This window comes from Nematolebias whitei, chromosome 8 (assembly GCF_014905685.2).
Source record: "Nematolebias whitei isolate Nwh7 chromosome 8, NemWhi1, whole genome shotgun sequence".
Classification (NCBI taxonomy): domain Eukaryota; kingdom Metazoa; phylum Chordata; class Actinopteri; order Cyprinodontiformes; family Rivulidae; genus Nematolebias; species Nematolebias whitei.
Window position 1 is genome coordinate 19,820,423 of NC_056505.1, and position 17,038 is coordinate 19,837,460.

At 40.2% G+C, this 17,038-nt stretch overlaps 1 protein-coding gene across 1 annotated transcript; it reads left to right on the top strand.

Moving 5' to 3' along the window:
• The first annotated feature begins 1,523 nt into the window (after window positions 1-1,523).
• Window positions 1,524-16,124, top strand: inpp5jb (inositol polyphosphate-5-phosphatase Jb). The gene is made up of 13 exons (XM_037680084.1): window positions 1,524-2,035; window positions 5,621-6,116; window positions 6,866-6,973; window positions 7,157-7,265; window positions 10,390-10,506; window positions 11,963-12,138; window positions 13,125-13,236; window positions 13,585-13,694; window positions 13,880-14,081; window positions 14,832-14,969; window positions 15,069-15,152; window positions 15,222-15,326; window positions 15,822-16,124. The coding sequence occupies exons 2-13, from the start codon at window positions 5,623-5,625 to the stop codon at window positions 16,122-16,124; spliced, it is 2,058 nt and encodes a 685-aa protein (XP_037536012.1). The 5' UTR covers window positions 1,524-2,035; window positions 5,621-5,622.
• Window positions 16,125-17,038: the final 914 nt, after the last annotated feature.

Genomic DNA, 17,038 nt, shown 5'->3' on the forward strand with positions numbered 1-17,038 from the left:
AAATGATTATGCTGATCATTTGGATCTGTTTTTAACTTGTTTTGTTTTTTTGTTATTATCATAATTTCTTTTTCTTTCATGTTTTATTGATGCTCTTTTTTATATACAATATATATATATTTTAAACAGATTGTTTAATGAACTGTAGGTCGTTCCATTCCACTTTGTCCTGTACAGTGCTTGATTACACATATTAGGCTGATGTGTACATTTTTATCCTTTTTCACCAGCAGGCTGACACTGTTCTGCAACTGTTTGGTCATGTTTTTTTTTTATTTAATTTAATTTTATTTTAATTATTTTTTTGTTATGTGTGTGTGTTTTCCTTAGTTGTTTAACTCTGAAAAAATATAAATAAAGTATTTTTTAAAAAAAGAAAAATTGTAAGCAACAACATGGTAGAATATAACAGTGCAAGTAGGATGAATTTGTATAAATAAGTATTTCACATATAAGCTTATCTGTGACTTTCCTTCCCTCCATTGATTACAGTGACATTATTTACATGAACGCTCCTACAAGCACCCTGCAGATGTTGGATGCTGTCTATCATGGTGCACTAAGATTCATAACTGGCTGTGATTATCGTACCCACCACTGCACCTGTATTCACTGGTTAACTGGACACCATTAACTTCACGCAGACTCTCTCACTGGTATATTTTCATCTTTAAATCACTTCTTGGTCTGCTGCCTTCATACATCTCCTCCTACATGTCTCTGCGTGAGTGCAGCTACAGCGTGCGCTCTCAGGACATTATTACCTGCAGGGTTCCCTCAATGAGGACTAAACTAGGCAAGAGGACCTTCTCCTACTCCTCTCCTGTTTCCTGGAATATCTTACAAAAAGATTTGAAGCTCTCGACCTTGACCTCTCTAAGTGGCTTTAAGAATCTGTTGGACTCCTGGCAGGGACCAATGCAGACATGTTCCTGGTTTTAGGTTTTTTTACATTTGCCTTAGAATCTAGCTGTTTTTTTGTTACCTTTTTTCTTTTAGCCATCCTATTTGTTTAAAAAAAAAAAAGAAAAAACTGGAGTATGACATTTTATAACTGTTTATTGTTGTCGCTGTTGTCCATTGTTGTCATCATTCTTTGTTGAAATCAGGTCTCTCTTGTAAATGAGTCTTCGAGGCTCAATGGGATTTACCTGTCTAAATAAAGGTTGAATGAATGAAAAAAGCTTAAATGCACATGTTGCACATAATTAACATATACTGCACAGGTTGTGTAACAGGTTATTGCACAGGTAACAGATTATTCACATGCAGGCATTCCCCTTTTTGTCATTACTGTTTGTATGCCAACTGTTCATTTCAGCTGTGTTAAAAAAAATAAATAAAAAAAGTTATCTTTCCAAAAATGTATTTATATTTACAGTAATTCGAAAAATTGATGTCAGCTCTGTATATGTAAAGATGATCACGCCCTTTTAAGTTTCCCACCACTAGGTGGCAGTAGTGTCCTACTGAACACAAACTAAACACTTCAATACGTTCTCATGGAAACCAGTGACGAATCGGTGCGCGAGCCGTTATAGTTGCAGGAGGGGGTTGTTCGCGCGCTCGAAGACATAACGTTTGTGTGGGCACGGTGAGTCCTGTCTACCTGCCGTAGTTCTGTGAGCGGTAATCATCAACCCAGCAGCGCGAGCGGGGGCTGCTCGTTCACGGAAGCGCCCCGCTCCCTCCCGCCTCTTCTCGGACGTCTTGTGTTATTTTGAAGGGCATGTCAGGGCAGACAGTGTGTTCAGCACCGCCAAGAGACAGCGGCGAGTGTTTCTGAGAGTCCGCCTCTCACAAACCTCTCATCCGCATCGCTCCAAACCCGTCCGCACCTCCTCACCAAATACATCCGCTGAAGAAGAGAGAGGGAAGGAAGGAGGGAAGCAAGGCGATGGTTCCCTGGAGGCGGCAGGAAATTAAAGTTCACTCAGTTTTCGTGTAACAGAGAGTGAATCTTGTACATTTTCCAGGAACACAGCGACCTGTGCACGATCCCGTCTCTTCCCTTTCGTCAGAAGAACCACAACAGGTAAAGGTGTTGATTAATCAGCACCGCGCATGCGTTAAAACTCAAACTGGAACAATTTAGGCAGTTGTATTATTTCCTCACTACAATCGTTAAATTAGCTTGTCTTGCCTTAAATATCTTAACACGACGAGATATTTTTTGTTGCCAAAATAGAATCAATGTCAATTAGGAAAAATGACCCTGTCAGTTCCACCTTTCTTACACTATTTACATCAAGAGAAATCATGCTGATGATTCATGCACAGGAGCTGTCTGATCATCCCTCATCAATGACAGATGTGCACGCACACTGGCACCCATCTGCAAAGATTATATTAAATGCAAAACAGCTCTATTTAAATGACCTTCATGCTTTTAGGTCCTCATTGTAGTCGTGTTATTGGGGACAAACACTCACTGCTGCCCTCTTTCTTTAAATCCGTCATGTTTTAAAGGATGTGTCAAATATATTGTGTGCAAAGTAAGGATGGTTTTTCATATCCTGCAAAATGTCTGTTTGACAAGAGCATTTGCATTTTTACTGTAAGTGAGGAACTGTTTCAGATAATAATTTGACTTTATGTCCTACATCATTGCTATAAAGCGAAAACGTGCACTGGCAGAAAATTGTATTTGCAGCATAGTCACCTGTGGCAATGCTCGAGTCCAAAACAGTGCATGTGATTTCTAATGCAACCGTTATTGTTGTTCAAGTTTCCAGCAGCCACTGTACCGTGAAGCTACTGCTGCAGGAAGGAAGTGTGGCCAATGAACCAACTTCTCTCTGTTCTAATTTTACACGCACACGAAGACATTAGCCTAAACATTTCCCGCCCCAATTAGCTTTAATCATTGAAGTTGATTTCGTAACAAGATTATCTAAATCAGTTGGTGACGCATGATTATTTATTTGGCTACAATAATGTGTTTTTACCATCCAGTGTCTGCACAATATTTCTAACTATTTTGATAAGACACATTTAAAACTCGAATTCTACAATATTTTGTTTTGGTTCTTTGTTGTCCACAGCTCTCCCAAGTGTTAACACTGTCAACAAAATAATTTTGACATCCCACAGCCCTGACTATGACCTGATCAGAAAAATGAAGCCCCCTAGATACAGGGCAGTGATGCTCCGTGGCTTTAGGACCTGGAAGAGCCATTTCCAGCTGTGGTGGCAGCTGCTGATGTTGTTTATGTCCGGGTCATCATTAGTATCCCTGTCACTGGAGCATATGGCTCCGTAGGCCTTCATCACCGACACTCTGCTTTGGCTGTAATCCTCACATTAGACACCAAAGGGCCCAGTGCAGCCGTGCAGAACGAGCAACTTTAGATTAAACGTTTCACTCAGCGTGAAGAAGCAGATAATTGATTTTTACCCCCGATTACTAAAGCAAAACTGGCTTCTCACCATTTGTATGACTCAGCCATCTAAACCTATGTGTGTTGTCAGTTAACTCCACCAGCTGGCTGGAGCCTGCAGTTTGGGTTTACACCACATGCTTCCTGGCTGTCAGCTCAGACGCTCAGGAAGGAGCAAGTTAAACACTGACACATTTATTATCACTCTCCTCTATTTGAGGGGATAAATGAGTGGTGATCCACATTAATTGCCTTCTAAAAGCTCATCTTGGCTCATGCTCTTTCAGCTCTAAAGACTTTTGTTGTAATGGTGGATGTTGTGACTGTGGCATGTTGATGTAACTGATAGTGAGGAGGTTGGCTGAGGAGGACAATATGGAGCTTTAGAGTTGCCTCAGAGTCCAGGATTGGGAAGAGGAAGATTTTTAGTCAAGAACTAAAGGAGGTGAAATGAAAAATGTTGCTCACTGCTCCACTTATGGGTGATTTCATGCTGTGAAGGTGGCTGAGATGAAGCTGCATGTCTGGGGGAAAAAATGGAGAGAGGAAGGATTAGAGAAACGAGGTGATCGGCGAGTCAGCAAAGAAGAATTAAAACTCAGCTTCACTGCCAGAGGGAAATGCGTTTGGATCAATTTAGTGACATTCAACAAAACGACAAGGAGCTGTCTTGAATTGCTCGCCCTCCTGCTCCTTCAGCTCGTTTTGCACCCACCCACATCCACGTGTGCCCACTTAACCCTCCTCTCACAACCCTTCCCGCTTGGTGCTGAAGAAGGGCCTCGGTAAAACGGGGAGCTCAGTCGGTTGCCAGATTATTGGTGGACTGAGCTCGTTTCTGGGCACATGTGAAACACGGAGGCGGCTCGCAGCACAGCATGAAAGTCGAGGCCAAGGTCGTGTGAATAATCATAAGGGAGCTGTGTTGTTTCTGCGTCCCCGAGCAGGAGCCAGTCTGTGCTTACTGATTCAAACTTTGTGCCTAATGCACACGGTGCAAATCCAGCCATGTGGAGAATGCAGCTTCTTTTATTGCAATAATTTGCTAACTAAAGGTTCCTCCCCAAAAGTCCAACACTGACATTTCTGCTCCATTTTTACAGAGTAACAATTACTGACTGATAGATTGAGGTCAAACTGATTTGTTTTTAATGCTTAAATCTCTTTTTATCCCCACATGTACAGTGGATTGTGTGCAACCGCAAATAAATATTTATTGTTTGTTTAGGGGATTTAACATCCATAGTTTGTCAATTATCTCTTTTAAAAGGTAAAAGCAGACTATAGAGTTTTTACTTGTGTATGTGTATCTGTCTGTTAGCAAAATACCTCCTAAACTATTGGATGGATTTGACCAAGCTTTCAATAAATTGTGATTATCTATACAACTGATGAGCTTCTGGAGCTAACCCAATTTAAAATGGCTGCCACAGCCAACTCATCTTTTAAAACACTAAAATGGCGGAGTTATCTTACAAATATTGAGTTAAAATGTCATCAGTAGCTGAGATTATTTCACATCACATAACACTTATTTTCTTATATCAGTCAATAGGAAAACTCAACAACACATTAATTTTAATAACTGGATTATGCTCAAATTATCCAGTTTAAATTCCTCCTCCTTTTCCGTACTCCTCTTCTCTGTCTGTTGGATCTCCCGGCAGCTATTTTCTTGGTTTATTTCACGCCGTTTCTTTCACTCTGGACCATGCAAGTGGTTCTTCATGTTGGTGTGTGTGACACAAGTTAGAGCAAATGTGAACTGACCGAGTAAAATCAGTTTGTTACTGGAGGACCTGCAGGCAGCGTAGGCGAAACAAGAGACAATGATAAAGTGTATTCTTCAAACAGTCATCCAAATAAGGTTAGGGCAGTCTGAGATTATGTCTCGTCTCATTTCTTCCTGCTTTCTAGTTGTCGATTTGAATAACATTTGTTTGAAGTCATTGCATGCAGCTGTGTCTACCTGTTTCCAGTGCCATGAGAAGGTGGTTAGTTGAACAGCCACGTCCTGCTGGGTCGACTCATCAACTGAATAGACCTATGTTTTAGTAAAGATTAAATGTTCTAGATTTATATGCCCATTTTTCTTTATTTATTGCGTCAAATATCTGTTTGCAGGGTCCATACAGTTAGATGTGAAGAATACTCTGTTTAGTAAGTTCCTGTAAAATGTACAAAATGTAAATCATGTGAATAAAAGCATTCCTCTCCCCTCTTGTTGTCATAACTAGCAGAAATGGACCAAGATAATCCAAACCAAAGCAAGATACGAGAGGAAAACCCAAACAATGAGGCAGAAGCTTCAACAACTGTTCCAGCGTCCGACCCAATGACTCCTGCCCAAGATCCACCAGCATGCCAGCCTCCAGGCCCCCCCAGGCCTCGGCGGCCACAGAGAAGCGCCAGAGTTGAGGGTTCTGTAGATATCTCAGAACTCAAAGCTGAACCCACTCCATTAACTAGCCAGAGTGATACCACCGACGGCGCTGTAGCAAGCCGCCCCAAGCCCTCTCGCCCCGCATCCCTCAAACCTGCAGAGCACGCCAGGCCAAGTGGTAAAGTTAGCCCCAAGGTTCCAGGCCACCACCCGCCACACCCTGTGAGGGCCGCCTCGGTGCCCCAACCCCTTTCCAGCAGGCCTCTTCCCCCTCACCTAAACCCACACGCACAGAGAGCCCTCTCTGTAGCGGGCACTGCCGACACCGAACCTCAGACGGTGGAAGACTTCAGGTTGGTTTCCTGGTCCTTTGGTTTCTCACAGCCACACAAAGCAGGCATGGCAACCATGCACAAATTCATTAAACATCCACATAATTTCCATCACTATGTCAAAGTGTCCTTTGTTTCAAAATATTTCTAAACATATCCTTAATGTAGACTAAAAAAAAATTGTTAAACCTTCAAAGTGTAACTTTATTTTCAGGGTTTTAGTTTTAAGTAACGTATTATTATTTTTTTTTTTCCACGACTGAAAGTTAGATTTATTCTCAACTCCATGATTCAATAAGTTGTGAAATGCTATATATTGGTAGTAAAATAGTTTCTAGATTGTCTATAAAATATAAACATCAAATAGAGAAATTGCATTTCCTGTGAAAATGTGCTGTGAATGCTTATTGCTGAAGAACTTGCTGAAAAACAGCTGAAATTAGCTAAAAACCATGTTGAACAGGTAGAACAAGCTTAAATTAGCATAAAGCAGAAAGACCGTTTGCCCAAGACCTAACAAACAAATGTCAGAAATGTGTAATATTTTAATCTTGTGCACTGTCCAGTATAATAAATATAGTCTGAACATGACATACTTTATTTTAAGTGAATAGTAAAAACCTGTGATCTTACTGCGATTTAAAAAAGGCAGTAAAATTGTGACGTTCAGTGAGATGTTTAGTGCAGAGGTTCTGCTGTCTCTGTCCGTAAGTTGTGACATGTAGGAGATAAGTGTTTGCGGGAGTTTATGTAACAGTTTCTTTCATCAGGGTGCACATTATCACCTGGAACGTGGGCTCAGCCACGCCGCCTGATGACATCACGTCTCTGCTGGGACTGAATGTGGGAGATGGAAACACCGACATGTACATTATCGGGTGAGTGGCGGCCACGTCGCCTCATTTCATAACAGTTCGTGTAAATTCATCCTACATCCACAACAAAGACGAGCTGGGCTTAAATTTATGATGTTCTCTCACTAAATGAATTTCTTCAAACGTTGTCACATTTGCTCATCTTTGAACTCTTGTGCTGACCGTTTTGTGTCGCTTCTCTTCAAGGCTGCAGGAGGTCAACTCTATGATCAACAAAAGACTGAAAGATGTCCTCTTCACAGACCAGTGGAGCGAGGTCTGCATGGACAGATTAAGCCCCTTTGGTTATGTGCTGGTCAGTCATGTTTTATTTATTTATTTATTTTGTGAATACACATGCTCGGCTTCTGAATGAAATGCTAAATGGCTTACTGAAGATTTGTGCATGCTGCATTATCACTGATGAGATCTCTGCTTCTTGCTGTTCAGGCTAATTTTGTTCCCCGAGCAACGGATGGGATGATGATGATTTGTAACAGGCATGTAATGTCAGTGTATCTGCTTTCTTCCGCTGTCTCCTGGGATGATCGTCCAAAGTCAAGCACTCTGTCTCCTTTTCTTTCAAGCTGCACAATTAATGTCTTAAGGGCTGCAAATACCTAGAAATTCTAATGCAATAAGTAGCTGAGTGGGTTTGTTGTCATTTCAGACATTTAAAATATGACCATTGATTTATATAAAAAAAAAAAAAAAGCTGCATTGTTCATTTATTATGTTTTCTTTTAAAGCAGACACTGCAGCTGTAGTACAGTAGGCGTTGCACTGGCTGCTCCTGAAACAAAGCTTGGCACAGTTGGCGTAGTAAGCCAGAAGCTGTCGAGCTGCAAGTGTTGGACAAATGTCTCCCAGGGTGCTGCTTTATTTTTGGATCATGCTGTCAGTGTTGATGTGCCTCTGACAGCGACACTGACACTGTCCTCCAGCTGTAGTCTGCTGGATTGGTTTAAACCTCACTAAAATCATTTTCACGACTTCTCTTTTTACGCATCGTGAATATTTATACAGTAAGTCAGATGTTGTGTAATTAGAGCCCCTAAAGCTTGTAAGCAGGTAGACTGTTTGTTATGTCAGCAGGAAGTTATTTAGTCATGTCATTGTGGTGTACAGTAACTAAACACCCTGTATCTGCCCTCTTTTAAGACTGTTTGCTCACCAAGACTAATTTTCAGGTTGCAGCTGTGTCTGCTGCAAGCACCAGTCAAATCAGCCTTTTACTGCAGCAAAACTGAGCTTACAAGACATTTTTCCTTTCTGGATATTCATCACACAATTACAGCTGACTGGCACTAAAATGTCTGTTTGAGTAAGCTACAATTTATACTCTTTAATGGCACAGCCTTTTTATTTGATGCATCTAGGCATTTTTGTATGCAGAGGCACAAACACATGTTTGTTGGGCCCTGCACAGACTTGTCACTATTTGTCCGTCTCGATTGAGAGTGTTCACACTTGTAATTTATTATTATTAAATTAATTTGACATCAACATAGTTCAGAGCCATTTGAGTATAATTTGTGTAGAGACGTATCTTGATCAGCTAAATTATGTAGGCTAACAGACACAATATGGGAGAACTATAATACAATGATTAGTGACTTCATGGAGCTCAGTGTCTGAGGAAAAATTAAGATTCTTGCCTGTAAAAACCTGCTGCAATGAAATAGGCCATTAATTGTTTTCGACAGCTTCACAGGGAATATTGTATAACAAGTTTTGGGTTTCGTTAGTTAATAATATATCAATAAGATGCTGCTCTGTTGTCCTGTGAATGACAGCACAATATATAGCATGCTGTAACCATAATGAGTATAACCAGCTCAAACAGAACAAACTGAATAGAAACACACCGCACTAAGTCCTGCAATCTACATGGATTAATAAAATTGTCACTTTAAAAAAAATAAATTTTAATAAAAAATGAATCTGATAAACAGTTCTTTAAAACTTTTAGGACCCCCCCCCCCATCCCCCAAAAAATCAACAACATTTGAGAAACAATTTTTTTATGGATGACTGTTTAATTGACGGGTGGAACAGTGGCGCAGTTGGTAGAGCTGCTACCTCTATGTGAGCAGGTCGCCAGTTCAAATCCCACCCGGGGGCCTTTCTGGGTGGAGTTTGCATGTTCTCTCCGTGCATGTGTGAGTTTTCTTCAGGTACTCCAGTTTCCTCCCACAGACCAAAAACATGCATGTTGGACTGATTGGTAACTCTAAATTGTCCCTAGGTGTGAGTGAGAGAGTGAATGCTTGTTTGTCTCATTTGTCTCTATGTGTCCCTGTGATGGACTGGAGACCTGTCCAGTGTGTCCCCTGCCTCTCGCACAGTGATAGTTGGATATGGGCACCAGTGACCCCTGCGACCCGAAAAGGAAGAAGCGGGTAAAAATAATGGATGGATGGATGTTTAATTGTTTTAAATCAGCTTGACTTTTTTTTTTTAATATTTAGACTACCATGTGTGTGTGGGGTCTTGTCAGTTCAGTGGGACATCTAACATCAAGGCTCAGGATGGATTGTGTTCAGACTACAAAAGACATATGGATAAAAGTGGTCCAGACCAGTGACAAGCGAAGCCATTCACACCTGCATGTAATCTTTGGCTCTTGCACACTTATTTTATGGACCTAGATAACTTTGTAGCTAATATAAAAAATAAAAAAAAGCTTAGAAATGCCATCCTTTTTTCACAAGATTTGTTCCATGACCTTAGTTTATTCAGTCAAATACCTTGTTTCATGTTTGATACACAACCATTAACCATGCTCACACTTATATCAGAATATAAACTCTGTTGCCGTAATGGTTCAGTGGGTTACATTATGCAACAAAGTCCTCCGACTCGGCTGTTAGCATGCAGGCAAAAGGGTTTATCACGTGTGTGTGTGGAGGGGGTGTGTGTGCCTCTGTTAATGCCTTCAAGGCTTTTCTCTTGGTGTGGTTGTGTGCTTCTTTAGACTGAGGTGGGGGTGCGTAAACTTTATAAAGGATGAAAGAGGGGTGGACATTCTAATCTGGGAATGAGTTTGACATGTCATAAAAAATTTATTCTCCACCTAAAAAGTGTTCAAAAAGTGAAATGTCAGATTTCTTCTCTTTTTTTAATAGCACAAAAATATACGTGGCCCCTATTTCATGCCAGATGAGCAAAAATGTCAAAATCTGCATATTATAATGTAGCACAAGAAAAATCTGGATGTTAAAAGCATTTCTCACATCTGGGGCAAAAACTAGGAACTGTAGCATCTTTGATGTGCACCAAAGACACAATGGAAGTGCAAAGGAGAATGTGGGCCATGATATTTCGCATTTATATAGTTTTGTTTATGTTCAAGTGAAACATGTGGCTCTCCAGTTTAGAGTTTTATAAAGTTGTTCCTCTTATCTCTGGTTTTATTTGTTTCCCTCTTTGCCCATCAGGTGACATCAGAGAGAATGCAGGGTTTGTTACTGCTCATCTTTGCCAAATACTTCCATCTGCCTTTCCTCCGTGGAGTCCAGACTGAGACCACCCGCACAGGCCTGGGGGGTTACTGGGTGAGATGGTCACTGTATTATGATAGCTTCACACAGCAGAGCGAGGGAGAAAAATAAGTGGACTACATCTCTCTAGTGGTTGACCTTGAAGGCTGAATATAATCTGAATGTAACATGACAGAGTGCATCAGATCTAATAATTTGTTAGTCAAATCCGATTTCACCCCATTTTAGGACCAGTTAACACTAACTCTTTAACTTTGACAAAAAGGTTTGCTGCATGATCCCAAATATGGTGGTACTGAAAACTCAAATAGTAGTTTAGGAAACATTAGAGATTCACTAAGTGAGGAAGCATGAAGAGTGGGTTTGAATACAATAATATTGCCTTAGATATGCAGACATGCAAATATGATGTATTTGCATGTTTTCTGGTTTCAAGCAAGTCAGATGACTTTAAAACCAGTCAGACTACTTTTACAATCAAGCTCTAAATGAAATTAGTCATTATTTTCCCCAGTATCATCTTTGTAATATACTTTCCTAATATACTGTAAAGTATTACGTTTGGATGCTCAAATTGTGTGCTTGGACGTTTGGTTTAATTTTTAAACATCTCCCCACTGAAAATATTTATACAACTTTATGCACATTGAATGTTTTTGATTGGTATTTGTAGTTTGTATCTATTTTGTGCTTATCTGCCCTGGGATTACAGATGTAAATTAAAAGATATAGCATTGCTTTAAGGAATGCCTATCGCCCACTGCCTTTCATACCAGAGTTTTAGACGAAGATCATCTTATGTTGAGAAATGACAGTTTTGGAGCTGCTTTGGTCAATCTTTGAAAAGAACATTATGAATAATCTCATCGTGTGATGTCACACTCAGACTATAAACCTGTGTATGATTGTAATATTGGAATGAATTATAGCATTTTTGTGTTTTATAAAGTTGTTTAGCTATGGCAGCTGTCTTGACTCTAAATGTCATTCAGTTGTAGATTGTCCAATCATTAATTGGTTTCTAAAACATTTGGTTTAAGAGATATTTTGCTAATTAATCACGATAATGATTGCCTGAATCATTAAGGTTTTTAACAACTTTTAGATAGATTTCTTTCAGCAAACATTAAGATGGGCAGAGTCTAAACTCAAAACATTGTTTTATTGAGTCAGAGGAGAAAATCCACTGACGCATTTTGCACCCCCGGTGTGCACTTGACTGTTTGCATTAAATATTGATACTGTTTAGTCTTTAATGAGGCCACTTCCTATCTGGCTGTGTTGTAGACTAATAAATACAGTCACTAAAGATCATCTCAAACCTTTAACTTCTATTCCAAGAAAGTGTCAGACACAAACACTTTCTCATGCCTGCTACTATCCTGTGGTCTCACTTTCAAATGCATTTCATTGTCACTTCAGTTATAAAATGTTTTTATTGTGTCAAATTAGGAGTCGTCTCAAGGCACTTCACACAGTAAAGTTACCTCGCTGTTCGTCTGCGTTGCAGGGGAATAAAGGTGGCGTTAGCGCCCGCATGTCGGTGTTCGGTCACAGCATCTGCTTCCTCAACTGCCACCTGCCGGCTCACATGGAAAACTCCGATCAGCGCATGGAGGACTTTGAGAGCATCCTGCAGCAGCAGCAGTTTGAGGGCCAGGCAGCTATCGGGGTTCAGGATCACGAGTGAGTCACATCATAATACACATGCACACGTATGCACTGTGACATGTAGTTTTCTAAATCTGCAAAGGAAGGCATCAAATGAAAAAAGATGGTTATATATGTGTAACAAACTCCAAACTTGTTTGTTAATTTTAAAGGAAATAATGTCAGACATTGCTCAATTAAAAGTTGAATCTGCATTTATACGTTTTCATTAATATTACAATAATTAAAGATGTTAACAAGAAACAAGCCTGTCTGCTGCCGTAGTTTTACATTTAAACTTCTGAACTTTTGATTCACGAGTTATCTTTTATTGTGAAGCACCGCACTTACAAAAATGCAGTGTCTGTCAATGAAATATTAGAAAGGAACTATTCAAACGTGCATTGTTTTTCTCACTGCAGGTTAGTTTTAAAAATGGGGGAATATAGAAGCCAAAGTAGCTGGGTTTATTTTTATGATTTGGATTAACACAGCATCTTCATGAGCTCACCAATTATGACCTTCACTGTTTGTGGCTGCTGGCAGACTGATGTTAACTATCACATAAAATCAGATTTTACAACATCAAAAATTTAATAATCATGTATTACAGGGCTATTCAACAAAACTGCTCAGGGGGCCACAGTTTCTGTGAAAGCCAACAGCTCGGGGACTGGACATCCAGCAATTAAAAATAAACCAAAGTTCACAATGATCTCTTTCCTTTTAAATTTGTTTATTTTATTGCATTGATTGAATCATAAATACAATAAACAGAACCCAGAACCCCCCCCAAATTTTTATTTTTTTAAATTTTTTTAATGAAGTAGGCTGGATTGAAGCCACCCGTGGGCCGGAAATGGCCCGCGGGCCGCCAGTTGATTAGCCCTGATGTATTATTTTACTGTTTCAAAATTTTAACTGTTTAAAAAATAATAATTTCTCCACCAGTAACTACCGCAGTTTAAAATTCTTAAATAAGTTTTTTTTTCTTGTTTTGTTTGTTCTGGATGATTTTCCAGCCTAGTGTTCTGGTTTGGGGATCTCAATTTTCGCATTGATGACCTGGATATGCAAGTTGTGAAATCAGCCATTGATAACAACAAGTTATCAGTTTTGTTGGAGAAAGATCAGGTAAGAAAAGAAAGGTTTTGATATTTTTGTGTTTTAAATACAGTAAATGATGAAAACCTTTATTTCTTCTGAATTTCTTTAAAAATCACTAGATTGAATTTGTCCCTGTCATTGTTCTCAGGAGTAAAAATTTGGAGTATTTTAAATCGTTTGAGGTGTATTCTTAAATATTTTTCATATTAAAGTGTATTTTAAATGAGAATGGTTACATAAAGTTATTTCACAAACTTAAATTATAAAATTAGCAGTACCTTTTGTCTCTTTGTCCACACTAGAGGGCGATAGAGAGACTTTTAGTGTAAGAGCAGTGGAACTACAAGCATTTTGTCCCATTTGTAATATTTGCAGTTGAACATGGCTAAAGACAGTGAGACTGTGTTGGAGGGATTTCAAGAGGGACCATTAAAATTCCCTCCTACCTACAAGTTTGACGTTGGAACAGATACATACGATACAAGGTTGGTGATGCCTGAGGGAGCTATTAACTTTTCTAGGACACTGATCACAGTATGAATTATTACACTCTTCTCTGAAAGGTCTTTGCTAGCCTGAAGGGAGAGTGAAGATCCTTTTTTACTCTTCGTTCTGCTTCAATTTTTTTCTCTCTCCTCCGTTCCATCTCTCTCTCGTGCAACATCACCAGTGGGAAGAAACGGAAACCAGCTTGGACTGACCGGATCCTCTGGCGCCAGAGAGCCACTGCACCCGCTGCTCAGGACGTGGGGAAGCGTGGTTCTGTTTCAGGGCTCACCAGTGGCATCAAAGTGACCCAGCACAACTACCGGAGTCACATGGAGTTCACCGTCAGTGACCACAAACCGGTCTCCTCCATCTTCACCCTGCAGGTGTCAACCATTATAAAGATGAAAAACTTATATTTTTGATTTTTTTTTTCTTGTAGAGATGCTAACAATAAAAATATATGTCTGAACTCCAGTTGCTGAAAAACTATTTAGCTTACATCAAATTCTGTTTTTACTTAGAAGTGATATCTAAAAGAAATGTTAAGGCCTAGCATTCTTTGAAGTGATGCATGTCACCCGCTGCCTGAGTTTTAGATTCAGATATGATGCAGAGAAATAACAAGAGTTAAATCCATTTTGGTCCAACCTTGGAAATGGCATGATCTCATTCAATATTGCAAGATGTTTAGAAATGAGCTCAGTATGCCATATGAATTACTCTCAGCTACTACCACGCCAAATTATATCTCTAATCTTTAAAATTATATGAGTTGTAGCCATTTTGTGTTTCCTATTTTTCCTTAGCTGTGGCAGCCAGTTTGAACTGGGTTGATTCCAAAAGTCATTTGTAGATTTACATCCAGTGATGTACATAAACAGATGGTTCATGAGATATTTTGTTAACAGACTTTCAAACACACACTCACAAACAGACGATGGCAAAAATATAATTGCTGTTTTGCCTTTAGCTGTGTACAGTAATGTATAAGATTAAACATAGGGCGATTTGCCAATAATTTTTGACTCAATAAACAGATTTTTGTTAACTTTATTCTCAGGATCTGTTACCATTTAATGTTATTTTGAACAATTTACAGCATTTAACCATTACGTTTTGATTCTTCTTTGCAGTTCCCATACAGGGTGAACATCCCACTGGTCACTCTTGTGGTGGAGGATGAGTGGAACAGTATTGAAGATGCAAAAACCGTGTTCAAACTGACGCCCAACTATTCTCGCAGCTCCTGGGACTGGATTGGATTGTACAAGGTGATTTGTCTTAAACACCTGATGGCACTTGAATAGCCTGTGTCAACCTGCAAGTGTGACATAATAAATATATATTTTTATCATTTTGCCATTGCATAGGTGGGTTTCAAGCACTACAAGGATTATGTGGGCTATGTGTGGGCCAAGCAGGAGGAGAATGACTTTTATCGACAGGAACATCAGGTAATCGGGGTGCATGTTGAAAGTTCATGTGTCTGTCACATTTGATAAATGTCTTAAAATGTTTTCCAGGTAACCTTTACAGAGGAGGAATTACCCAAATGCTCAGGAGACTTTATCTTGGGTTACTATAGCAACAACATGAGCTCCATTGTGGGTGTTACAGAGCCATTTCAGGTAATCGTCACCCAACACTTTTTCTCTATCCATCCATCCATTTTCTTTACCCGCTTATTCCATTTTTGGGTCACGGGTGTCGCTGGTGCCCATGTCCAGCAATCACTGTGCGAGGGGCGGGGTACACCCTGGATGGGTCGCAAGTCCATCACAGGGCCACACAGAGACAAACGAGACAAACAACCATTCTCTCTCTCACTCACACCTAGGGACAATTTAGAGTTACCAATCAGCCTAACATGCATGTTTTTGGACTGTGGGAGGAAACCGGAGTACCCGGACAAAACCCACGCATGCACAGAGAGAACATGCAAACTCCACCCAGAAAGGCCCCTGGACCGGGGTTTGAACCAAGGACCTGCTCGCTGAGAGGCAGCAGCTCTACCAGTTGCGCCACCGTGCTGCCCACTTTTTCTCTAGTTTAAGGTAATTAATTAAATGCTGGGATTCAAAAATCCCTCCTTCATATTATATTTGTTTTTGATTCATCTGCAGATTCAGCTTCCCACTTTAGAGCGCACTAGCAGTTCTTCAGACAGCTCTGACTTCAGTTCAGAAGATGACAGCACTGTCGTAATGAAGATGGGCTCCCGCAGTCCCAGTCCTCGAAAGGGCAAGCATGGCCGCCGTCGGAGCGGCAGCCGCAGTCACTCAGGAAGCCGCTCCAGCAGCCCAACACAGGCCCAAACCAAGGAGCCCAGCACTGTGGACAGAACCATACAAGAAGGTGAGGCAGCGAGACGTCCAGAAGAGGGCAGCAGCAGCCAGCAGCAGTCTGGTCCTGAGGCAACAGACTAACAAGATTCAGGAAAGTGATGCAACACAAAGTCCTGCTATTGTTACAGGTTACACAGCCAACTGTTGTCTTTATTTCATACGTCTACACTCTGTATTGTTTGTGATGCCATCTGTTTCAGGAATTAATCATCAGGTTTGTCCAGATGGTTTATTTGGCCTTGAGTTGTTTTTCTAAACTGTGCATTTTTGCACGTTTGTATTTTTTTATTTGTATACCTTCCACTCTGTCCAGTGTTTCCTCTACTGTTGGTCCGTTCTCAGGTGTGGACTGTACAGGGAGCTGATAGCTTGTGTTAGAAATTAGAAATTACTTAAGGGTTTACGTTAATACAGTGAGGTTTCTGTATATGATTTTAAAAACATCTTCGGGTTTCAGACTGTGCACCACTTTTCACTTGCTCACATATCATTCACTGCTTGTTTCAAGGTGACCTAGTCATTATTAGAGAATGTGATTAATTTAAAATCTAACGCATCCGTCAACTCTTTTTCACCTTTGTCGACATTTGCTAGTTTCGTCAATCAGAGACAGCCATAGAGATTCAGAATGGTTCACGGATATTTCCTGCTTTGGAAAGTCAAAGCATGTGACAACGTGACACACAATATGAGCATTTGAACTGATCTCTCTAAAGGAAGTGGTATCCTTCCAGAGCGAATAAAAACACAGCCGAGCTAAATAAAAGTTGAATGAATGAAAAAAATAAGTGGGGACGAGGCTCAGATTGACAAGGCAACAGCACAGTGAATGTTAATTTAATGAGTAAATGTGAGGACGAGGGCCTTTAAATAGACAGTCATGTTGCTGCAGCGGGAAGTGTCGGGTGTGTAAGGTGATGTCAGCAGTTGCAGCACAGCTGTCCTGCCATAAGTAGGAGATTAATCGTTTGCCACTTACTGCCAGCACAAGTGGT